The 26,172-nt window shown below is 44.7% G+C and overlaps 2 protein-coding genes across 2 annotated transcripts in view; one reads left to right on the top strand and one right to left on the bottom strand.

Moving 5' to 3' along the window:
- The window catches only part of Lig1 (DNA ligase 1), a 33,643-nt gene extending 31,646 nt beyond the window's left edge, over positions 1 to 1,997 (bottom strand). Inside the window, exon 1 of the mRNA XM_028782992.1 lies at positions 1,883 to 1,997. The gene's annotated coding sequence lies outside the window, so the exon portion shown is untranslated. The remainder of the gene's footprint in view (positions 1 to 1,882) is intronic.
- A 415-nt stretch (positions 1,998 to 2,412) lies between these two features.
- Zswim9 (zinc finger SWIM-type containing 9) lies at positions 2,413 to 21,313 on the top strand. Its single transcript, XM_028782993.1, has 4 exons — positions 2,413 to 2,491; positions 3,413 to 3,696; positions 10,907 to 11,219; positions 18,596 to 21,313. Exons 2-4 carry the CDS (start codon positions 3,422 to 3,424, stop codon positions 20,582 to 20,584), a joined length of 2,577 nt encoding a protein of 858 aa, XP_028638826.1. The 5' UTR covers positions 2,413 to 2,491; positions 3,413 to 3,421; the 3' UTR covers positions 20,585 to 21,313.
- Positions 21,314 to 26,172: the final 4,859 nt, after the last annotated feature.

The following is a 26,172-nucleotide window of genomic DNA, read 5'->3' as shown; positions in this document are numbered from 1 at the left end:
CCCTCTGGTTAATTTGGCTAAGAGTTTATCTATCTTGTTGATTTTCTCAAAGAACCAGCTCCTGGTTTTGTTGATATTTTGTATTGTTCTTTCTGTTTCTATTTGGTTGAGAGCAATAATACTAACCAACCAGAGCTCCCAGGGTCTAAACCTCCAGCCTGGGAGCACTTAGGGAGGGATCCATGGCTTCAGCTGTATATGTAAGGGTGGAAGGCCCTGCTGGGCATAGGTGGGAGAAGAGATCCTTGGTCTCATGAAGGCTGGACACCCCAGGGGGTGGGAATTTGAGGGTGGGGAGGTGGGAGTGGGGGGTAGATAGGGGTACATCCGCAGAGAAGCAGGAGGAGGGTGAGAGAATAGGGGGTTCCTGGGTAGGTGGGGGTAAGGGGATAATATATGAAATGTAAATAAAACATCCAATAAAAAAAAAGATTAAAAAAATAAATAAATAAGGGCAGATCCCAGAAGCTCACTGGCCAGTCAGCCAAACTAGCCAGAACAATGATTCTGCTTCAGGGTCAGTGAGAAACCCTATTTGAAGACAATAAGGCAGAGAGTGGTATTTGCGCACATGGGCCTGGATTCCCACACACTCATATGCATTACCAATACATCATGTATACATACACACACATACACACACACACACACACAGCTTTACAATCAGAGACATACATTTTCTCCTCAGAAAAAAACACCCAATTTTAAAAATCAATATGGAATTTTGACTAAGATTTATTATTAAGACGGGGCTGGAGAGATGGCTCAGTGGTTAAGAGTACTGAATGTTCTTCCAAAGGTCCCAAGTTCAATTCCCAGCAACCACATGATGGCTTACAACCATCTGCAATGGGAAGTAATGCCCTCTTCTGGTAGGTCTTAAGGGAGCAACAGTGTGCTCACATAGATTAAATAAATAAATCTTTAAAAAAAGATTATTATTAAGGCATAAAATTTCCAAATCAGAAAGTGGGAAATCTATCTTAATGGTGAGTGCTTTCCATATAATATGAAAAGTTTACTAAAAACATGTAGATTTTTTTCACATTTTTATTCTTTGAGAATTAAATTTCGTTATCTGACCCTCCCCCTTTATATTATTGAAAACAGAATCCAGGCAGGGTCTGTTGCTGCTAGGCAAACACTATCACTAAGCTGTATGCCAAGCCCTCCTTGGCTGCCAAATGCCAGCTTCCCTTTCCAAATGTCCATCCTCATCCAGACAACTTTCTGTTCTCCCTGTCCAAGTTTCTGTCTCCTCAACACCACACACAATAAGCGACAAGATCTGATCCTCCCATAAGTGTTTTCAGGCCTCACTTCCAAATCTCCAATTTTATCCCGACCGTGCCCCTTCGGGCCGCCAAGCTCATCTTTTCCCCCGCACCCTGACATTCATCGCGCCAAGTTTCTCCCATCTTCAAATCGGTCCGCTATCTGACCAATGACATCACCTTGCTCTCACTACAAGCATCCCATAACACCTAGCATCCTATACTGATTGACAGCAGGCGTCCAGCGTTCAACGCCACACTCTTAAACCTTCCCTCCAGCACTAGGCCGCCCCTCCTCTCTTGGCGCCACTAATTCCGATGGCCACGCCCACCACCAGCCCTTGCTCCCGAGTCCCGCCCTTCCAGGCCTCCAGCAGTCCTCCGCAGACGCCGAAACTTCCAACCTGCTGCGGCCTTGGTCAACCAGTCAGGCAGTGGCTCTCCCAGTACGCGACTCCTTGCAGCCCTCTCGCCTGCGCCCTCAGCCGCCGCGACGTCCCCATGCCCGTTCCACTGCCCGCACCCGGAACCAGCGAAGCTCACTGGCGACAAGTGCTTGGCACGCTCGCCGACTCCAACCCCACCCACGGGCCCACGGACCCACTTGCCTCTCCAAATCACTTTGCCGGACGCCACACTCGCTCGCTCAGAGACGCAAACCCGAAAGCCCCAAATTCGCGGCACACAGATTTCGCGCGCAGACTTTGGCGGGCGGGGGCGGAGGCGGAGACGGAGCCAGTAGTAGGCGGGGCCTGCGAGTAGCGCGCGCCGCTACTACCGCCCTGAGGCTGCTGGGAGTTGTAGTCTCTAGAGCGTGAGGCAGGCTGGAAATGGGACAAAGTAGGGAGAGGAGGGGCGCTGTCCCGCACAGCATGCTGGGAAGCGGCTCTGAGCCTGTCCTCCCTGTGGATGAGCCGGTGAGGCTGCGAGGTCATAAGGGTGACAGTCGGGGAGAGGAGAAGGGTTGGTGGAAAGCCACCTTGCCAGGCACTGGGGGAAGAAAGGCAGGATACCGCGCGAGGCATCCCGGGAGCAAGGGCCGGGCCAGTCTTGGGCGCGGGGCATTGTGGGAGGTGGACGCCGCTTTGGGTTGGGTAGGTGAGTGGAGGGGGAGGGGGCCAGAACGGTGCACAGCTTTGGGAGTGGAGAAGCACTACTGTGTGGGATGGTCAGGCCGGGAGGAGCAGCGGAGAAATGGGCTGAGAGAGTCTGGAGAGGTGGGGACTGGATAAAAGGGGCTGTGCAAAGGAGAAGAGGCTCAGCAGGACGTGTGGGGGTGGGGGAGCAAGGGGAGCTTTAGAAGTGAAGAAGCCCCTATGAGGACAAGGGGCCATGTCCAGAACGAAGATACACTTTGAGAATAGTAGCTTTTGCTGGGAAGAGTGGGCTGCAACTTGGCTCAGGAGGAGAGTAAGTCTTAGGAGGAGTATGGACCAAAGATGACTATTGGTGACACTTCTGAATTGAATTTGCCACAAGTGGGCCACACCCCTGTAGGCGAAGGATCCGTGACTGGACTTGGGGAGCACTTCTGGAGATAAGAGCATCTCTGGGAAGGATAAGCCACAGATCAAAGTAGCAATTCAAGGCGGTCATCTGAGGGGCAACAGCTACATATCTGACACACCTAGGGAGAAGAAAGCCAAGGTGTATGAGAATTATGCCTGGGATGAGAAATTCATGCCTAGCTATGAGAGTAGATATGAGTTACAGTCAAATGTAGACTTGTGGGAAAAGGGAGCTCCAGATGAATGGGACCACTAGATGTTATCACCAGGCATAGGAGACACATCTGGAAGAAGGAGAAATCTTAGCCAGAAGCTAGTAATACATTTACAAAGATGTCCACAGCTGAGCTGAAGGCAAAATATTTAGAAGAACTGATTCCACTTGTACCTAGAGGGCACATCTAAGGCAACTGGAACTAGAATTGAAATTGATTAAATGCCAAATGAACCTAGGGAAGCAGCAGGTGAACCACAAAAACGGGATGGAGATTCCTATCTGAAAAGCAAACAATAAATCCACTTTGATTTGTCTGAGGCACCAATAGCTTATAAGACAGTCTGATAAGGAAATTAGGGTAACCCAGGTGGAGATGGGTCTGATGTCCAGGTCTTCTCCCCACTTCCACTCAGGGTCCCAGGATGGAGCTGACAGAGCCCTCACCAAGCACAGCAGTGCAGAAGGAGGAACAGGAATTGCTGGATCGAACCTTCTTCTCTTGGGCTGAGTTCAGCCGCTTCTTCGACAAGTGGTGCCAGCAGCGGCTGGTAGTCTTCTCGGTGAAGAGCTCCACACGCGTGGCACGAAGCCCCTGGGCCAACACACCCCCACTCTACAGGCTTATCCACGTGCTCAAGTACAGCTACGTGCTGCTGGTGTGCAAGGATGTGCGCATGCCCAACAAGTCCACAGCGTGGTGCGTGAGCCTGAGCTGTGACCCTGCAGGGGGAGGGGAGCAAGGGGCGAGCCAGACAGAGCTTCCTACCCACAGATTCAATACCAGGGAGGGAAGCCCACTGACTCTGCCAAGTACAGAAAAGCCAGGCAGGACGGATTCAAGGAAGGAAACTTACTGAAACAGAGAGAGACCGAGCCAGGAAATAAATACACTCACTACAAAACAACCCAGGCTTGAGATACAGGGTTTAGTAGAGGCCATTGTAGAGAGTGAGGGACATACTGAAACAGTCAAAAGAAAGGAGAGAATTGGTCCTCTCCCCCAACCCCCCAAAAAAAATACCAGAGCCAGCTAGGGAAGTGGGAGGGCCAGGTTTTGCACACCTATGAAAAGCAGCCTGGAAGACTGAACTGTGAGGAAAGCCACAAGACAGAAAGATATCTCCATTCAATGTAGGACCAGATCCTGTTCTGAGAACTAGGGGTATTTTACACTAGAATCTACTCATCTGGAACTTTCCCACTATCCAGGAAGATTGGTGTTAAAAATAAGTTTACAGGGAGTTCCTGGAAAATAGGTAGTGCCTCTTAAGGGTTGGTAGATAGGCAAAGAGAGCCACTTGGGACTAGGGAAGTCTTCCTTGAATATAGGACAAGACAAAACATGTTTCTATATAGCAAATGGTCAGCTGCTGGGGCAGACCTTTAAGAGTTTCTGTTTGCCCCTTGTTTTATTTCTCTTTACTACAGCATGCTCAGGGCTGCCACCATTCAGTCCTGCCTCTCTGGTGGTCCCTGTGTATGTCTGAGAGAGAGTTTGAGAACATTCTTTTGAAGCCATGGATAAGAGCAGAGTACTTAAGAATATACAGTCTGTGCCTTTTAGCTGCCGGACTCTAGCCCTACCACTTACTGGAGTAGGATACCATTGGGCAATGGGTTTCACACTTCCAAATCTCAGTTTTCACATCCCTGAAATGGGACTGTCACATGTATACTTGGTTCTGAGGACCACTACCAGAATATATGAACATGCACAAGAAGGCATTTTACCAATGTCTGGCATCCAGGGCAGTCAATTAAATGATAGTGTTACCTAAGTAGGGGCACAGACTCAGGACTGATATCTACCTATGATTATGGTCATGGAGTAGATAACCTCACCTTCCTGAGCCTCAATTTGCTCATTTGGGAAACAAGAAACACAGAAGTATCTGTGTCATAGATTTTGAATAAATGAGTTAATACCTATTATTTGGAAGGGCATCCCATGTGAAGTAAGCACTCTATAGCTGTTCTTACCTGAAGTATTTCAACATTTGTCATGGGAGTATGCTCAGGTTTTTTATTGTAGAAGTGGAACTTCAGAAGTCTACTACCAGAGCAACAACTTCAAGTGTGTGTCCTCACATAACTGTCTAGAGAGTGAGCACTTGCAAAAGAGACAGACCTAATCCAGAATCTGCCTTTGCTAGCAGGACCCAGTTCAACACTTAACAACCATTTATTGAGTACCTCTTGTGTGCACTCTGGGTGTTTTGAGACCAGAGTTGATTATCCTAGTTCTTGAACCACTCAGAATCTAATGAAAGAGACAACAACTAAAAGAATGAAAGGGAGGAAAAGTAATAACACAGACATAGGAAGAAAGAAATTTCAAATAGCCACATACAGTAGTAAGAATCAACTTGAGGGTAAAGATGAGAGGTGGAGGAAAGGAAAGTCCACTCTACTTAAAATATTTTTTTAATATGTATGTATTTTGTGGGGAAAGAGGAGCATGCCACAGTCTAGGTATGGAGGTCAGAGAACAACTGGAAGGAATCCATTCTCTCCTTCCTCCATGTGGGTACCAGCCATCCAACTCAGACCCTTATGCTTGGCTTGACAGCAAACACCTTTACCCACAGAGCTATCTTGTACTTGAAATCTTAGGGGTGGTTCTAGAAGGTTTCCTAGAAGAGATGACCAGTAATCAGATCCTGGAAAGTTTTATTTATATATTTATGCATGTACAATTGGGGTTTTTTTAACACATGGTGTTTACTATCTGTAGTTACTGTCCCAGATGTAGCTACTAGAACTCCCAGATATTCTACAAATATCAGGAAAAACCATTGGGCAAGGGGTCTGAGGAGTGAGAACAATGCCCTAAATTTGAGCCTGATGAGCCAGTGGACAGAAAGATTGGTTCCTTGGTGGAAAGCTCTATGATACAGGGTTGGTGGCTAGTTTGGGGACAGTGACTTGAACTCATTATTTCTAAGCTCTTGCACCTGCCCTACCCAGTTACACAAAGCAGAGCCTCTCTGATTCCACAGTACAGGGATAGGCCATGGCTTAAAGTCTGCAGCAGGGAATGTGGCGAAGCTGGGACTTGGCAAAGCTGTATCCAAGGACTGAGGCTTCATCCTTGGGATACTGAAGAGTTCCAAAAGACTGTAAGCAGAGTGGGGCTGATTCAGGAAAGTCTCACCCATGCTGGCATGATCTAGAGGACAGGGTTGAGAGGCAAGGAAGAGGCTGAGTATCTGGGGAGTATTTGAGTAACCCACTTTCCAGAGGTTCAGTGCCCTCAAGTTGCTCCCCATATACCTCCAACACCAGTGCCATTTCCCCTAACATTTTTCTCTGTAGGACAGTATTCCTTAACTCTTCCCAACATACCCCAACCTTCGAAAACACAAAGTAATTAAAATCTACAAGATGAAGAACAATTATGTCAGGCCAGTAAAATGGCTCAGTGAGTAATGGTGCTTGTTACCAAGCCTGACCACCTAAGTTTGATCCCAGGGATCCAGATGGTAGAAGAAAGGAAATGATTCACACAAATTATCTTCTAAACTCCACACCCACTCTATCACAATCTTTCTATTGTTTATTTATTTATGTATTTATTTAACAATAAATGTGAAGGGAACACCAAACAGATGAAAACCACATCCTTTTAGAAGAATGTTTTGGGAATATTGACTACCATTTGTTAAATGTTTTCTCACCCCTCTAACCACTGTACATCATTTAACTCTGTCCATCAAGCCTGGAAGAATAGCAGTATATCAGCCCCACTTCCCAGGTAAGAAAACCAAGGCATGGGGTAGTTAAACAACCCACATACACAGTTGCCCAGCTGCTGCAGCAAAGCCAAGACTTGGACCTCACAGGTCATGCTTACATGATTACAAAGGTCATGTTTCTAATTTTTAACCTACCCTGCCCCACCCATCAGAATTTTAGTCACGGATTGTTAGTATAGAGTCAAGTGTTCCAGTACCTGACAGTTCTGGGGATCAGTCCGTTGGTCCAGCCAAGAAGGATGTTCTGAATATTCTGTATGTGCATTGTATATGACTTGAGATGGAATGAGGAGCACAGGATACACACAGGCATCCTTAAGTACCTCTACATGGCTTGTAATACCTGCTGCCTGCAGGTGCTTAACTCTGTTGTACTTCTGGGGAACATGACAAGGAAAGTGTGTATACTATGCAGTCAGTATAGATGGTTTGTTTGTTTGTTTGTTTGTTTTTCCTAAATAACTTATTCTTGATGAAGGGTTTGCAGATAAAACCAGTAGGTGCAGAGAACTACTGTATATTATTGTTGAGCTTCTTTGAGGGCCAGGTGCTGCTATAGGTAATGAGTTAAATGGATAATTCCTGTCCACATGGAGTTGAATTTAGGGGAGCTGGCATTACCCATCCACATGTGCAGGGAAGCAACTGCTAAAAATGGCACATTGAGGCATCCATATTTTGTCATCTGAGATTCCAGGACCCCACAAAGGACATGTATTTACTGGCAAGATTGATGGCTTCACAGACATGGTGGCATCCCCTGAATTATAAGATCTGATCTGACCTAGGAGCAGAAGCCACCCAGTCTCAAAATGACCAGACCAAACTCCAACAAATGACTATGACCTCTCCTTAGAAAATGGAATGCATGGAATCTCAGTAATGTGCCATTTTTGGTAAATCAAATGTTCATGGTGCTTTCACCTGATACCACTGTGGGCCTCTATGTTTTTTACTTATTAAAATTTATGTACATAAGAATTTTCTGATCCCAGCACTGAGTCAGGGAGATTTTAAGCTCAAGATCAACCTGTGTTGCACTGCATGATTGTGTCTCAAAAACAAAACACCAAAATAGACTACTTTTCTACCTTCATATTTTACTATTTTTAAATAAGGGGGAAAGTCACAGATTATTTAGATTTTTTTAAACCTAATCTGCTGTGTTTTTGAGTGCACATGTAGGAGAAAAGAGATATTTCATGGAATTTTTTCATCATGCTGTTTATCCTGAGGACAGTCACCTATCTGAGGAGTGTTTTGGAGACAATGGAAGACCGTTTGTGGGAGAATCCACTACTGACATTTACTAGATCACTAAGGAATGATCCATGACTTCCTAACTACATGGTAGGCTCTGTAGGTTACAAACAAGTACCATCAAGCTAAGAAGCATTTGGACTCCATCCAACCTGAAATTTATTTTTATAAAGTTTTATTGAAACATAGCCATAAGCCGGGCAGTGGTGGTGCACACCTTTAATCCCAGCACTTGGGAGGCAGAGGCAGGCGGATTTCTGAGTTCGAGGCCAGCCTGGTCTACAGAGTGTCCAGGACAGCCAAGGCTACATAGAGAAACCCTGTCCCGAAAAACAAAACAAAATACAAAAAAAAAAAGAAAGAAAAAAAGAAAGAAAGATAGCCACACCATTCATTTGCATATACTTGTGTATATTTGCATATATCTGTTTTCAGTATATCTACTTTCTCACCCTTAACAGAAAATGTTTGCCAACCACTCTATTCTATAGGTAAAGCCTCCTGCCAGAAGGGAAGAAATGCTATTATCATACCACTCCATAGAGAAATACCACTAAACCGTATTTCAAGATGTCAATTTAAATACTATTTTATGAAAATACTGGGTTTTTTTTTTAAAGATACGGGGATCAAACACAAATACTGATTTGTATTTTCTCCTTGATACTTTACAATAATGATTATAACTCCTGAAATTGACTTCATGCAATGGGCTGTGCTCTGCAGTTTGAGAGCCACTGCTCCAAACTCATTCACAAAGAATGTTATCTAAGAGAGTGAGCTGAATAAATAACAGGGAAATCACTTAATAGATGTCAAGGTCGTGGGATGCAGCAATAACAAGTGAAAAGCCTGGGAAAAATCTAACAGTCTGCAAAGAAAGCACAGGGGTGCCCATTGTCATTGTCTCCTGTTTTGTAACCAACTACTGCAAAGATGGTGGCTTAAGCTTTTTCTTTTTCTTTTGTTTCTTTTTCTTTTTTGAGATAGAGTCTCATGTAGACCAGAATAACTTTGAAGATGACCTTGAGTTTCTGATCCTCCTGGAGATGCAGGAACAAGTATACAATATCCTTTTAGCTTCTAGAGCCTACACAAGCCACACAAGTGCTTTGCTTCCTTCTCTGAATGTTTTACTTCTCTCCCATATAAAGATCCTGGTAGTGATACCAACCCCTTTGCCAACACTATAATCCAGAATTGTCCCATCTCAAGATACTTAATTTAATCTCATTTGAAAAGTCCCTTGAACAGCTTTAGGTGACACATATAGTTATGACTAGGGGCAGTTATGAGGGTGTATCAATTTTCCCACTGTACTACTACTACAAAACAAAGGAGTTTTTTTCCAGAGTGTAACACACATATACAGAAATATACACACTGTGCATGTTAAACATGATAACGTTGTCCAAATTAAAATACATGTGTAAAAAACCTAGAATGCTTGTGAATCAGAGGCCAGCCTGGTTTACAAAGAGAGTTCCAGGACAGCCAAGGCTACCCAGAGAAACCATGTCTCAAAACACAAAAACTACTCAACCCCACAATTTCTGTTCTAGGATTTACTCAAAAGCCACTACAATCTAGTCTAGTAGTAAAGGTTAACTTAGTATACCATTGAATTTAATGTAGATGGGAATCCCACATTGGATTGCTTTTCTGTTTCTGGCTTTGTTGAGGTTCATCCACATTGGAGAGGGTTGTGGTTAGTTGGTTCTTAGTGTTATATTTCTTTAGAGTATATCAAAGCCTCCTTTTTCAACCTGTAGCTTGGTTTCAGGTTCTGGCTGGTATACATAGTCCTGTTGTGTGCATGCCAGTCAGTGTCTTTTAATGCCCACATGCAGGGAGTCACATTGAGGATCATATGATAAAGGGCTCCATTGTTAGGTACCACCCTGCTTCTCCAAAGTCTCTTTGACATATCCGTGACAGGTGCTGCATATCCTGACTAGGGACTATTCTCATTCTCTATTCTTGAAGGGCTTTTTTCCCTTTTTTTCATTTGTTGACTTAAAAAGGGTAGTAGCTGTGCTGCCCAGTCTAGTCTGGAATTCTGGGACTCAGGTGACCTTCCTACCTCCAGCCAGAGTAGGGTACCTGGATATACAAAGTTTGGAAACAGAAATATACTATCCGTTGCTTGTGGTTTTGAAAACATAGCAAGGCAAAATATGTAATTACAGGTTGTGGTTGCCTCTGAGGACAGAGGGAAAGGAGAAATCATTAAGGCCTCATCTGTGGAGATGGTATTGTGACACCAAAAGCAGATACAAGACAATCTGAAGTGTTTATATGATTTTATTACATTTATTTACTCATTGCATGGGTGTCTGAGTATATGTGTGTGCTCATACGTATGTGTAGCAGTCAGAGAACAATCTGCAGGACTCTTGTCCTCCTTCCAACATGTGGATTTCAAGGGTCCAACTCAGGTCTTCGGGCTTGGTGGAAAGTGTCTTTACCCACTGAGCCATCTTGTCAGCTCCTGGATTATTTTGTTGCTAAAAATTTCTGGTCGTGATATAACAAGGTATGTGGTCATTTTGGGACAGAGTTGGGTGTGTGGATGAAGACTACACCAGTGTGTAGTGTTTGCTGTGTTGTAGATGTTTTTTTCAGTCTTGAGGGTTTTAAGCATACCAATTATTTTTCATCTTCACAAGGATGCTATGAGACAAGTTTGTTATTAATTTCCTTTTACCATACAGAGATGAAACGCAGAAACTTGTACAAATTCACCCAGCTGGTGTATTCATAAGCGTCTCCATTCCTCTGTCCTTGAAATTTAACGAGAGGAGAGGGAGGTGGGAAGGGAGAAAGAGAGAAAGCAGAAAACTGATATTGCACAAAGGGTTATGACAGAGGCGCTGGTGGTTCCCCCTGCAGGCCTCCCCAGCCCAGCTGCCCGGCCTTCATCACTGTCAAGCTGAGCCCTTTGCGGGATCGACTCGTGGTGACTGAGTGCCAGCTGACCCACTCACACCCAGCCTGCCCACGCGAGTTTGCCTACCACTTCCGCCCTGGCCATTTGCTAGCCAATTCCTGCCTGCCGGTCCGCATCACCAACCAGATCTCCAAGCAGTTTGTGGCCCCTGCTGATGTGCACCGCCTGCTGACCCATTGCAAGGGCCCAGACCACGGGGTCCTAGATGCCCTGCAAGTGCTTGAGGGGCTCTTCCGCACAGATCCGGAGGCCAAGGTAGAGTTTCACAGGAGGTAGCATTGGGCTGGGAGAACCACATTGACTCACTTCATGGGTTGTTCATTCATTCTTTTGCTACACATCATTCACTTATTCAGGAAGCACATAGTAGGGTGCTTAAGGTGCAGCCACAGAACATCCTCTAGTGTGGACTGTCCAACAGCAATTTTCCATCTTGTACAGACTGTTTGATTCTACACTGCATTGTATGGGAGCTCCAGTCATGTGTGGCTGATTAACATTTGAAATGTAACCAGTGCCAAGAGTCTGAGTTCATTTTAATGGACTGAAAGTTAAATAAGCACAAACGGCTGTTAGCTGCCATTGTGTTAGCTGCCATAGTGGCAGAAACAAAACGCCCAGATAGGATTTCAGTTGAGTACTAGGACAAGTGAGGGAAAATGAAATCTAATTTTTTCAACTTGGACTATACAAATGGAATGTACATAAACAAGTCCGTTGTTTAATGAATGTTCCCAGGATATGACCCTGAACTCAGCACACAGGAAACTGTTATATAGTGTGATAGAGTGCAAAGTATTGTAAAGCAGAAGAAGAGGGGGACATGAAGAAATTGTAATGTATTATTAATTGTCTGTTGTTTATTTTTGCACACTGAGAATAGAACTTGAGGCCTATTACATGCTGACCAATCACCCTGCCACTGAGTCATGCTCCCAACTCCTCATTGGGGGATTCTAGTCAGGTGTTCTCCCACTGAGCCATGTTCCTAACCCCTTAATGGGGAATTCTAGTTTTCCTATCCAGTATAGTAGCCATTGGTCTCATATACTCTTGATCATTTGAAATAACTCTTAATATGGTTGAGGAGCTGGGTTTGTGGTTGGTTGGCTGTTGATTAGTTTGGGGGTTTTGTTTTTATTATTGCTCTTTGGTTGTAGGGGTCGGGTACACGTAAGCACCTGAGGTTGACCTTTATTACTTTGCAATGGTTTTTAAATATATTTTACTTATTTGTGGGGGTTGAGTGTGCAGGTGTACCCATGCCACAGCTTGCATGTAGAGGTCAGAAAATAATTTGCAGGATTCAGTTCTTTCCCACTGCCATATAGGTCCTTAAGATTGAGCTCTGGTCCTCTGGCTTGGTTGTGATTACTTTACCTGCTGAAGTACCTCGCTGCCCCACCACCTCTAATTTTTGAGACAAAGACTCTCACTGAACCTGAAGTTCACTAATTTGACTAAGCTGGCTACCTGGTCAGTGAGCTTCAGGGATCTACCTGTCTCTGCCCCCACCTCCCACTAGTTTTTTATGTGGGTTCTGGGCATCTAAGCTTAGGTTCCTGTATTTGAGTGGCTGGTACTTTACCAACTGTGGCATTTCCCCAGCCCAAAGCTGGAGTTGAATTGAATTTTTGAAGTAATTGAATTTAACAGACCTCACCACTGTGTGGCTTTTGCATCAGGTAGCATAGAACTGTACATGTGCAGGTAAGTTTGTATTTCTGTATTTAAGATATATTTTATATCTCTAGTATATATAGCTATAAGTTCACGAGATTTCCATTCAAGTGTACTATGTACTTGGACCTTACTCACCAACCTCATATCATCTCTCCCCTCCTTCCCCTGCTACACTCTACATACTCTTTCCTAATAACCTTCTTTGACTTTTATTATGTATATTTTTGGCTGTACATATGAGAGAAAAGTGCAGTATTTTTCTAATTCAGTCTGACTTGCTTAATATGATCTCTAGGCCCATCCATGTCCCTGTAAATGACAAATGACCCAATACTGTTCTTTATGGATGATTAAAACTCCATTAACCATAAACTGCCCCAGCTTGCACACATATGCATGACTTCACACACACTCAAGTGCACACACACACACATACATACTCAACAATGTTGTCTATCCTACACATCATTTGCATCTTCGTTTTAGTTGATTGGTTGGTTGGTTGGTTGGTTGGTTGGTTGAGGTAAGGGCCCATGGTAGCCCAGGCTGGCCTGGAACTGGCTGTGTATTTAACAGTGACCTTGAACTCCTAGCCATTTAGTCTCTGCCTCCTGAATGCTGGGAGTAGTTTGCTACCATGCCTAGCACACAGATAGTTTATGTTACCTTGCATGCTGAAGAATGGCAAATGTCAACATCTTTCCTTCTTTCTCCGGGGCTTGGTCAGGTCCCCTGAGAAAAGTCTTCTCACTTCCTGATTGGGGGTGAAGGCCAGGCTGCCACAGTCTAGCAGCCATATGGGGAAGAGACTGGATCTGGCAGTCAGCATGATGCATGCCAACCCTGCATGGAGCTTGGAATCTCCCTCCTTCATTCTCAGGTGGGCCTGCTGTCCCCAAGGCCAGCAACTTTTTCCATTTACCCTGTTTACAGAATAAACTTCCAGCCACTTGGAAGAGTGACAGCCTAGAGGGAGAGGAGAATCACAGGGTTTCCAACAGCCCTAACCTGGTCTTATGAGAAAACCCTGTATTACCTGGTCCTAATGGGGATTCTGCTATTGGTTACCAGTACTTCCCATCTGCTATCTTAGGTTTCACAGTTTTTGTGGGTGGGATGACCATCAGTTTCCTCACCTGCTTTCCAATTTTCAAGGTAAGTGTTACACCTGTCATCCTTTCTTCTCCATCTTTAGAGGGTGTAAAGAGAGTGGGATGCTTAGTCCATCCCCTTGCATAGTCTCACCCAGGCTCTTTCACTTCTAAGTTCTTTTGAAAGACTTCTATATTATAAAGCATATCAGTAATCTGAAATAGAGTTCTTTATTGTCATCCCAAGACTGCAGCAGTTTTCCAAGGAAGGGTGTGTTAGCTTTACATCAGTATACTGACATGCCCAAGGCCATAAACTTTACAAAGTAAATAATTTTATTTATTTTGCAGTTATAAAGTTTCAGGTCAAGAATCCACAGCCTCATTGATTTGGGCCTCTGGCATGGGGGCACATCATATGGGGAGCACATGGCAGAGCAAGCTGCTCAAGGCCCTGGCAAGGCAGGAAGCAGAGAAGCTTCGAGGGCCAGTGGGAGTCACAGTCTTTCAGATGCATGCCGTAGTGAACTAAAGACCCCCCCCATAAGGCTCCAAGGAGCACCCCATATGCATGAGCCTGTAACACAGTACACCACTGTAGGACACTGCTGGGACTGAAAAGCAGAGCAGAGATTGTTTTTGGAAAGCTTAGCACCTGGCTCTTTTCTTTATAAAGCAAGTCATGATGCTGCCCACTTGCAAAACACATGAAGTCCAAAGTACTAAGTGCCCAGGATGGAGAAAACCGCAGTCATTTGTCATGTTTTGAGTGAGAAATGTTCCTTATAGGCTCATGTGCTTGAACATGTGGTCTCTAGTTTATGATACAACTTTGGAATGTTGTAGAGCCTTCACAAGGTGAAGCATTGCTAGAGGAAGTGGATCACTGAGATAGTGTCTAAAGTCTTTATAGCTTGGCCCAATTCCTGTCAGAACTCTGCTTCCTAGCTGCAGTCACATGTTACCAGCCACTTCACACTCCATACCCCTCCCCCTGTTGTGAAGGAGTTTTGACTCAAACTGTAAGCCAAAATAAACTCTCCTCACTTTAGTTGTTTCTTAACAAGTATTTGGTCACAGTGACTAGGGAAATAACCAGCACATTTGGCAAAGGACAAAACCAGGGCCCATGTCATCAAGATCTTTCCTAAGTTTTGTCACTGTTTATACCACATCAGCCATCTTGGGGGTGGAAGTGAATATAGTCAAAGGATATAGGCAACTTGACTTACTACTATTGATATGTTCTCAAAGCTTCCCATATGTTGTGGCTGTGCTGTTTATAGGCTGTAGGATAGTGAACACATTATGAACAGGTAACTTAGGTTCTTGGAGCCTCAATTTGTTCATCTGTAAATGGAGGTGATAATAACAGACACTTTTTAGAGTAATCAGGTATGGATTAAGTATATGTGTCAGGGAACATGTGAACTTTTCCTCAGATGAATAAATTTCTATTCACCCCAGATGGAGCACCAACAACATACCCAACATGCAGTTCCACCCAAGTCTAGCTTGGTAAACTGATGGTTTTATTTAGGGTTACAGAAGCATGGGCAGTTTATAAGGAGCTACACTGCTGAAGAAAATGTCTTCTGGCAACCAGTAACATCCTTGGGGAGGGATTGGCCCCCATGAGCCACTCTTCACCATTGTAGTGGAACTTAAATAGGCCTGGTCTTGTGCGGGTTTCACAGAGATAGACAGCCTCTGCTAAAACCTCAAGAGATTGTCTATCATGTCATACATGGGTGACAGTGTCCCACAACAGTGAGACAGGGATAGAAAGAGAAAGAATCCAGAAAGTAAGAAGCCCTGTATATTTTAATTATTTAGCTATTGTTGTCACTCCTTCATTTTACCTCCTTCAGGACAAAGTGGAAAGTATTATCACTCTGATATGGAAGGGAAAGGGCATACTTGCATATAGGGAGGTATGATTGGTAGTGGAAAGTGCTGTGGTTGGTCTCTACTCGCTACCTGCATACACCTGAAGCAATGTTCCTTAAACGTTTTCATCTCTGCAGATGCACCACTGTGCACAAAGCCAAAGCCTATGAGTCTGGCCTTATGCCCAAGCCGCCTGGACTCAAAGCCTTACTCTGCCAGTTATCTTTGGATGAACTCAAGCAAGCAACTGGCTTCTCTGTATCTGTTTCCCCCTCTGTAAGAGGGAGGGGGTAGTAACAGTGCATGCTTTGTGGGGTAATTAAAGGGTTTGGAGGAATGTCTGGTAGAGAAGCTGCTTCATGCATGACTAATGTTCCTCAGCACTTCATTCATCCAGAATCATCAACTTAAGATGTATTTCTCTTTGATTTTTCTGCCTGTTCCACATATACACCCCACAGTGCACCTTATTTACAGTTTCTATGCCTAGAGCAGTGCTATGTTTATCATACTTGCTCCAAAACTATTTGGAAGAAAACCAAACTTGTTTACATAAGAGCTCCACCTTCATCAAATGTCAGCACACCCATTAAGTATCACCCACACAACCCTGCCTTCTCCTGCCCTACCACTCCTAAAGCCCTTCTCCTAGACTTCCTAGCCCAAAAACTTGGGCAAGTTACTCCCCAGGTGCCATTGGAGACCTTGTTAGCCACTCTGGGGTTCAGTGATTCACTAGGAATCACAGACCACAGAAAGCATGTTATACTCACAGTTAATAGTTTATTACAACAGTATGGCACAGCTTAAATTGAAATGTAAACAGGTCCATGTGGCTACCCTACTGGATACAGCAGGTGTGGGTTGAAAATCTTTTAAGTAAATTCAAATGACAGAGTAAATGATGGAAACTAGAGGGATGAATCAGTGGTTAAAAGCACTGGCTGCGCTTCCAGAGGATCCAGTTTCATTTCCAGCATCCACCTGGAGACTCACAACTGTAACTCCAATTCCAGGGGATCCAAGGACCCCAGCCACACACACGATATATAGATATATATGCAGTCAAAAAACATACATAAAATAATTTAAAAGTGAGTAATATCTGAAAATGTTGTAGAACTATAACTTGAGTCAATGATAAACAGTGTGTGTGTGTGTTTTCTTAAAACATTGAATCTCGGTACCCTTTGGGGTGCTAAGTGTGTGATTTTAGGGTTAGGTAAGCAATGCCTTTCTTCTCTTTGGACTCTACTAAACCTATTATTTAGCAAATATCTATTTCAGTCACCAGTGTGTGTGTGTGTGTGTGTGTTTGTGTGTGTGTGTGTGTGTGTGTGTTTTGAATGTACCTGAGCAAAACAATAGATATTTCCATGAAGAAGTCAGAGCAGAATACCATCCATCTTCCTCTTATCACTGTGTTATTGCCTCAATCTCATGCTGAAGTAAAAATTGCTGTTTTCAGCTTGGCTGGCTGTCTCTAAACTCTCAGGATATGCCTGTCTTTGCTTCCTAGTTCTGGAGTTACAGTCACACAGCTGTTCAGTTTTTTTATGTGGGTGCTGTGGATTTGAATCAGGTCCTTACGCTCACTCTGCTCATTGAACCATCTACCCAGTTTGTCCATAGGTTATTTAGTAGATTTTGTGAAGGCTGGACATTAGTCAGTGTTTTGTTTTTGTTTGTTTGTTTGTTTTAAGTCTTGAAGGATGAGGTTGGATTATGGCAGAAGGGGTGTGGAGAGGTCTCTGATTAAATTAGATTCAAATTCTGTCTCCACCACTGTAAGTTATTTCTTACAGAAACTGACTCAAGGATCTCCAGCCACTGCCCCAGTACTTAAAGAGATCTGGAGCTGGTAGTGTTGCTCAGTTGGTAGAGTGCTTGCTCAATTGGCTCCCTTGGTTCCATGCCCAGTACCTCATATAAACCAAGTGTAGTGGCACATGCCTGCAATCCCACATCTTAGAAGATATCCTTAGCTACATAGTTTGAGACCAATGTAGGTGACAGGAAACCTTGTCTTCGGGCAGTGGGGAGTCTTTGAGCAATAATGAATATGGTCATTATGAACCTGGACTCTTATGAGAATATGTATATACCACTTCTTAATAATGAGGATGTTGCTTACACCAGGCAATTGTACAAAACTCATTAATATATTTCATCTCTCTGGTCCCAGGACTTGCTGTTGCCATTTTAGAGATGAAATGGAGATGAGGCAAGCTGCCAGAAGCCACTTAGCCAGAAAGAAGTAGGTGCAGGACCTCAGGTGGGGCAGTCTGCTCTAGAAAGCTGTGTTCTTAACTGCTGTTCCCTCTCTCAGGACTGGGAGGAATGAACAGTCAGTTCCTAGAAGAGGAAACCGGCAGGAATGGAGGTTAAAGAGGAAACTGAGGCAGAAAGGTAAAATCAAGCCATGAGGCGGGTAGGGAGGCTCAAATCAAGACCATCTGTTCTGCCTCCATAACCTGCTGCTTACCAGTGGCCCTGAAACTAAGGCCTTGGGGACCCCATTGGAGGCTTCTCTAAGTAGATTCACAGTCCCTGCCCCAGCAGGCACAGAGGGGTTCTAGATGGCTGCTTGTCTTGTGCAGTTCCTGCTTCCTGTTGTGGTCCAAGGCCCTTGCATAGACTGCTGCTGGGTGTAGGAAGGAGTAACAAACACCTGGCTTCCAGCAGCAGCAAACAGGAGTATCACAGCGGCTAACAGTATCACATGTGCCAGCGTCCCAGGATTACCAGGTCAAATCAGAATGTCCTGGTCACAAACTGTGGAGAGCTTTGAGGTTACAAAAACTCCTGATTTTGATTTTCTTATATGCCTCTTGCCAATCAAAAGAATTTGTGCAGATCCATGAATGAATGGATTTGCATTACACACACACACACACACACACACACACACTCACAGACACGGTGTACCCTGACCCTCTTTTCTCGACTTCCTGCCCCTGTCCGCAGGTGAAGCTGGTTTTCGTGGAGGACCAAGCGATGGTAGAAACTGTGTTCCTTCTGACATCACGCACCAGGGCGCTGCTGCGGCGCTTCCCTCGCATCCTGTTGGTGGACCGGCTACCTGGGTTGCAGGGCGCACTAGACCTGATGGCAGTGCTGTGTGTGGACAGCGCTGGACGTGCACGCCAGGCTGCCTGTTGCGTGGCGCGTCCTGGGACACCTAGCCTGCTGCGATTCATGCTAGTCTCCCTGCTGCAAAGTGCTCCTGATGTCAAAGGCCGAGTGCGCTGCCTTACAGCTGGACCAGAGGTGGCCGGACAACTGCGCGCAGTTCGCCAGCTGTTGCCATGTGCACGTGTGCAGATCTGTCGTGCTCAGGGTCTGGAGACGCTCTTCAGTAAGGCACAAGAGTTGGGCGGTGCCAGCCAGGAGGATCCGGACCTGTGGCCACTCCTCTGCCGCCTAGCAGATTCAAAATCCTATACAGCTTATAGCGAGGCACTAGCTGAGTTGCGTTCCCAGGCTCCAACTGCCTTCATCAGATATTTTGAGCACAACTGGGCACCCCGCCACGATATGTGGGTACGTTTCCGTGCCTACGAAGCGACTCGTGACCTGGATGCCTGTGCTCTAGTGCGCGGCCATCGCAGGCGACTCTTGCGAAGGCTCAGCCCCTCACATAGTGTAGCTCAGTGCCTTCGTGACCTAGTGGCCATGCAATGGGCTGATGCAACTGGAGAGGCTGCCTCAGAGGGCATTAATGGTGACAGAGTGTTGTTGGAGAGTGAGCCGAGGAATAGGGCACAGATGGAAAAGGAGAAGGTGAGGGGCACAGAGACCAGTAACTGTGGAAGGCCTGATCGAGAGAGTGAGAAAGGGAGGGGATTGCACTTGAGGGATGGTCAAGGAGTCTGGTTGGAGAATCAGAAGGTGAAGGGACCTGAAGGGACAGGAGCCCAACTAGAAAAAGAGCATTTGAGAGAGCCAGAGGTCAGAGACTGGAGGGGAACCCAGATAGAGAATAGAAGGGTTAGGATACTGGGTCCCATAGATCGGAGAGGCAACCAGGTTGAGTCTGAGAAGGCCAAGAGTCTTGAAGGAAGGCCCTGGAGAGATGTACAATTACAGGAGGAGAGGGCACGTGCACCAAAACCTCAAGAATGGAAAGAGCCTCAGTTTGAAATAGAGAAGGGGATCGACGTTAGAAAATGGAGAAAGGTCCATTTGGAGAAGCCCTTAGAGTTAGTCCCCGAGAACGAAGATCAGAGGGGACAACAGTGGGGAGCTGAGGGGCAGAAAGGCCCAAAGATTACAGAGGAGAGAAGTGGGAGGTTTCTAGTCAAAAGGAGACGAGGCCTGGAGGACATAGTTGTTGTTCACTTAGAGGATGCAAGAGCTACTGCAGGCGTAGTGAATGGAGATCATACTACAGGCCGGGGACCCCAACCTGTGGGTTTTAAGAATGGAGGACAGCAGGTGGAGCTTGGGGAACCTGGAGGAAGGCTTCCAGGGATGAGGAATGGTGTACCATGCACCACCCCTGTGCAGACTCTGTTGAAGGGCAATCCAGAATGGGCAGTGAACAGGGTTGCGTCCCTGGCTGCAGGGGAGGCAGTACAGGGAGGAGGTGACGAAGGCCCAGGGGAACCAAAGAGGTTTTGCTGCCCCTGTAGAGATGAGGGAGTGGACTGTGAGCCACTAGCCAAGTTCCGAGCAGCCTGTGGGCCAGAGTTGGCAGATTTAGTGGCAGAGGAGCTGGCCTTCGCCAGGCAGCATGGGATCCGAGGTTTCCACTGGACCGGAGCTGGCTTTGCCCTTAAGGATGGCACCTCAGACTTCTTCCTGGATGGGGCCCTGACACACTGCAGCTGCTCAATCTACGCTGCCAGACGCCTGCCGTGCAGACACCTCTTTGCTGCGCGTCTCCTCACAGGGGCAGCCTTGTTCCACATGGATCTGATCAGAGATTGCTGGGGAAGATCTCAGGAAACCTGACCCTGTGTACCTTTGCCTTCTGCCCTCCACATGGAGGGCAAGAACATATTCTTTGATCCCAAAGATAATAGGGCTTATGCCCGGTGGGCCACCCCAGCCCTTCTAATCACCCCTGAGTCATCTAAGGACTTCCTCTTGGCCTTCTTTCTCTACATCCTAGGGGAGGCTGGCTATTATCTCTGAGATCCTGGAGCCACACCTGTGTGAAGTGCTATTGGCCAGGGCACATTGAAAGGACATTGCCCTAGAGAAGAAACACATGAGGAGAGGTCATGAGAGACAGGGTCAGCCAAGACAGAAGACAAGAAAGGGATAGAGCTGGGGCAGGGGGAGGCACAATGGAGGTCATGGAAAGAAGCTAAAGTATGGGGACACTGACAGGAGAAAGGACCAAGAGCCCTAGGGACTACAAGGTTGAAATGGGAAACCCCAGGAAGAATGAGCAAAACAGAAGAAGAGGAGAAAAAATAGGAGGGAGGGCAAGAGACAGGGCTGGGGAAGTGAAGCATGGAAGGAGAGAGGGTGAGAAGGGGTGAAGACAGTTTTTAAAAGGAGATGGCAAAGCATAGGAAGAAAAACATGATAGGATGACCTGGGGAGTTGGCCATTTCTCAGGGTGGGGCAAGGGAGATGGCTCTCTAGTGGGACAACCTACATACTGCCTCAGAGGGAAGGGAACTAAGTGAACAGCTGTGCTTTGAAATTGAAATAAACAGCATTATTTTGGTCTCCAGGCTGAGTTTGTGGCTTCTGGAAGAGTATGGGGAAAACAGATCCAGAGGGAAAATGAAATGGTCCAGCATCCATTTCTTCTTTTTGTCTATGAATTTCTTCTAGGGCCAGATGAATGGAGGGTTCACAATTAATCCATTGCTACGACAGCTGATGTCTCATCCTTCTTCTGAACCACTTCAGAACCATGGCAATCTCCAGACATCTGACCATGTCAAAGTCTTCTCAGCAATTAGTTTGAAAATGGGCTTTTGGCCAAATACTGGCCAATGGAGTCTTCTTAAGTGGAGGCAGGACTCTTAGGAAAAATTGTCTTATTCCTAAGATGTTCCAAAATAAGATGAGTCTAGGCCTGCTCACCACTAAACGCTTCAGGCCAGTGTGGGGATGAAACCTACACTGAAGAGGAGCAGAGAACCGGGAGTTGAAGAACATCTAATGTCAGAGAGACAGCTCAGCAGGTTAAAATTTTACAAACCTGGTGATATGAATTCAGTCCCCAGAGCCCATGGTGGAAGGAGATAACAAACTCCCAAAAGTTGTTCTCTCATCTTTACCTACATTCTTGCTGGACTCTAGGTCCTAGGCTTTATTCTAGTGTACTTCTGAAGTGAAGGATCTTAATGATGAAGCATGGATTGACATTGGGGTTCTGTGTCTACAACTAATACAAGGGACCTAAGTAGTAGGCTACAAAATCCAGCTTGAGGTCAATTTTGTTCAAACCAACCTACCTGTAGACATTAAAAGGAAAACTTGTTGAGGCACTGAGTTGTATTTGACAGGTCTGGAAGGGGCTGGAATTTCTAGAAAAATGATGTTTCTATTTCTAGTGGATCACAAGGCACACTTAGAAAAGCAATAAAAGAATTTTAAGGTAAAAGACAACTCAGTGCATTAGACAAAGAGTCAAAAGCTGTACACCTGAATGTGGACATTCCAATGACAGGTTTCCTCTCTTTTGTCCTACTCTTTGTGTGATGGAACACACATACGCGAGCACGCGCGCACACACACACACACAGAGCCCTCTCTTGGCCAAAAAAACAGATACCTGTTTGAAGTCCTAGTATCACATGCTCATATTTAGATCCCAGAACACCTTTGTATTCTCATCCATAAATCTCAAGTTTGACTAGACTTACTGAGTGTCAGTTGTCTGTGACTACAGTAATGTTGTACTAACAACTGAAACACATCCTGGATATACAACAGTAAGCATTTACTTCTGATGTGTCTTGGGTCAGTCAAGAGGACTGTCTATATACCCTTGCTTCTCATAATCCACAAAACAGAATTGATATGGGAGTACATAAGAAATAGGGGCAAGGGGTGTTAGAGAGATGGCTTAGTAGTTAAAAACACTTGCTGCTCTTGCAAAGGACCCAAGTACAATCTCCAGGATGACATGAGATGGCTTACAACCATCTATAACTCTAACTCCAGGAAATCTCTTCTCTCCTTTATGGACACATACACACACACACACACACACACACACACACACACACACACACACACGGGTGAGACAGAAAAAAATAAATTTTAAAAACAAATAAAGCATAGAAATGGATGTGGTTCTTCTCATGAAGAACTTCACCTTGAAAGAAATGTTTGCCAAAACAAAACAAACAAGAAACAGGGTGAAGTGTGGTTTTGGCCCAGGGACAGTATATATAAAAAGATTTTGCCTCAGGGAAGGCAAGAAGGAAACCCAATATTAATTACTCTCATAGTTTTTGTCAACTTGACAAATCTAACTGTACCTGGGAAGAGGGAACATCAGCTCTAAAAAAAAAATGCTTCTGTCCTAGTTAGGTTAGGTTTGATTTTGTCTAGTTTTGTCAGTTTGACACAAACTAGAGTCAAAATGAGAAGCAGAGCCTCAATTGAGAAAATGCTATCAGATTATGTGTAAGCAAGTCTTGAACATTCTTTTGATTGTTCCATGATCCAGGAGAGCCCATCAGCAGATGGCCCTGAGTGGTATAAAAAACAAGTTGAACAAGCCATGGAGAGCAGGCCAGGATGCAGTATTCCTCTAAGACTTCTGCTTCAGTTCCTGCCTCTAGCTTCTTGCCTTGAGTTCTTGTCTTGACTTCCCCTCAATGGAGTGTAAGCTGAGATATGTAAGCCAAATAAACCTTTTCTTCCCAAGTTGCTTTTGGTCATGGTGTTTTGTTGAAGTGACAGAAAGCAAACTAAGGTAGCCTCCATCCAGTTGCCCTTTGGACATGTCTGGGAATCATTTTTCTTAGTTGCTAACTGATGTAGAAGGACCCAGCCTACTGTAGGTAATGCTGTCTTTAGACCAGTTAGCCTGGGCTATTTAAGTAAGGTAACTAAGCAAGCCAGGTCTCTGCTTCCGTGGTCTCTGCTTCAGTTCCTGCTTCAGGTTCCTACGCTGGCTGCCCTTGATGAAGAACTGTTACCAGTAAACCAAATAACTCTTTCCTTTTTTCCGAGGTTGTTTTTGGTAATGGTGTTTATTTGTTTATTACAACAACAAAAAGCAAAGTAGGACTGTGCCTCCTGGAGTACACTCCAGGCGCCCAACTCATGAATAAAATCAGTCCCTTTTGGTCAGTGCAAACCTCATCTCCTGCCAAAGACCATCCCTGAGTAGTATCTCCACAATCCCCTCATCTTGTCCTCCCACTTTCTTTGTCTCATTCCTTATGACACACGGTCATCTGGAAGTCTATCACGTGGTGGTGCATGCCTTTAATCCCAGCACTTGGTAAGCAGAGGCAGGTGAATTTCTGAGTTTGAGGCCAGCCTGGTCTACAGAGTGAGTTCCAGGACAGCCAGGACTACACAGAGAAACTGTGTCTTGAAAAACAAAAACAAATTTTCAGTAAGTCCAAAAGACTTTAGTACATTCTCCACACTTGTGTGGTTTCTCTCATAGATTAAATCTTTAATGTTGCTTGAGACCAGAAGACTGGTAAGAATAGTTTGCCACATTTTTCACATGTGTAGTGTTTATCTCCAATAGGAATTATTCTCTGTTCCAACTATGCAATAGAACTTCAAAAGTATTTGCCACATTTTTTACATTCGTATTGTTTTTTTCCAGAATAAATTCTTTGGTGATCCCTAAATTTGTTGAGCACTTTGACATATTCTTTTCATTTGTGAATAGTCTCCACATTATGAGTTAATTTGTGTAGATATAGGTATGACTTTGTAAAGGAGGCTTTCCCACATTCCTCAGGTTTGTATGGCTTCTCTCCAGAATGAGTTATCAAATGAGGGAAAGAATCTGGAAAATTCTAAAGGACTTGACAGATACATCACAAGTTTAGGGTTTCCACCTGTATGTATTCTCTTTTTTTTTTCCAAAAAAGTAATTATGGACCATGGAAGGCCAGGCCACATATTTGTTGGGTTTCTCTTTCATAATAGACTGAAATGTCACAAGTGTGAAAAATACTGCAAACGCCTTAATAAGCTTTCTTAAATTTCTTCACACAAAGTAGTTCAAACTGGAGAGAAACAGTTCAAATGTTAAAATGTTGATATAATCTTAACACTTCTTCAGACCCTAAAAGTTATCAACAGCTTCATGCTGAATAGAAGCCCTATAAGTTTGAGGAATGTGGTAAAGGCTTTGGAATCTTTCATACAATCATGACAAAAGTGGAGCTGTCAGACACCTGGATTTTGGGGATGATCCTTCCTTGGTGTCTTTTGTTCCTTTTAGATTGAAACCCTTGTTGTATATCAGGATGTAAAAAAGTCATCACTTGTTTGTATGCTGTAGGAGCTCACAGTTAAGAGACTGCCTTGAGTCTCACATGCCACATGGACTGTGGTCTTTCATACTGTTGTAATTATTAAATACTTTGTGGACCTTTTTAAAACAAAACAAAACAAAACAAAAACAAACAAACAAATAAAACTCCCCCCCCAAAAAAAAACAAAAAAAAGGCTAATCTCTTTAAGTACGAAAACAGCCTGTGCTTACATCCATGGTACCACCCATGTAGCTTCCAGTTGATTAAGTTATCTATGTTACATTTTTGTTTGTTTATTAGTTAATTTTGTGTGTTTGTGTGGATGCTGCAGCATATGAATGGAGGACAGAGTAAGGTCTTGTTTCCATGTGTGCCCCTGGGATTCAATCCTGATTGTCAGGGTTGGCAGCAAATACTCTCACCTGGTGAGCCATCTCCCTAGCCCCTTTATGTTATAGTTTGGGGATAATAATAGTACTTACTTCATAGTAAGTACTATTATTGGAGGGGCTCTGAAGATACTGCTCAGTGGTTAAAGCACTGGATGCTCTTGCCGAGGATCAGGTTTGATTCCCAGCACCCACATGATGGTTCACAACCATCTGTAACTCCAGTCCCAGAGGATACAATGCCCTCCTCTGGCCTCTATGGGCACCATGCATGCACATGCTACACATACGTGCATGTAGGCAAAACATTCACACACATGAAATAATATTTTTTAAATAAAGAGAGATGTAGGGTGATCACTGGGAAACTAGGTTGTGAGACGAGAAGTGTATGCTCTGGGGAAAGTGAGAGTGCCCTAGGGGGAAATTCCAGTCAGTTATCTTATTATAAGTTATGTGTTATTCTAGTCAGTTATTCTGTGCAGTTATTTGTAAGGTCCTTTGTAGCTCAGGTACTGACAGCCATAAAGAATACCACAGCAGAAGGTGACTAGAGGCAGAATTTCGGGTCTTTGTATGGTACAGAAATAGGGCACTCTTGCCTCTGTGGGTGTGACTTGAAAGCAACCTAAATGAATGAATGAATGAATGAATGAATGAATGAATGAATGAGTGAATGAGGGAAACAGGAACCCAGTGAAGGAAGATGGGCATGAATATTACTATG

This window comes from Grammomys surdaster, unplaced genomic scaffold (genome assembly GCF_004785775.1).
Source record: "Grammomys surdaster isolate TR1022 unplaced genomic scaffold, NIH_TR_1.0 949, whole genome shotgun sequence".
Classification (NCBI taxonomy): Eukaryota; Metazoa; Chordata; class Mammalia; order Rodentia; family Muridae; genus Grammomys; species Grammomys surdaster.
The sequence above is the reverse complement of the archived record's forward strand: the minus strand, read 5'-3'. Positions and strand labels throughout refer to the sequence as shown.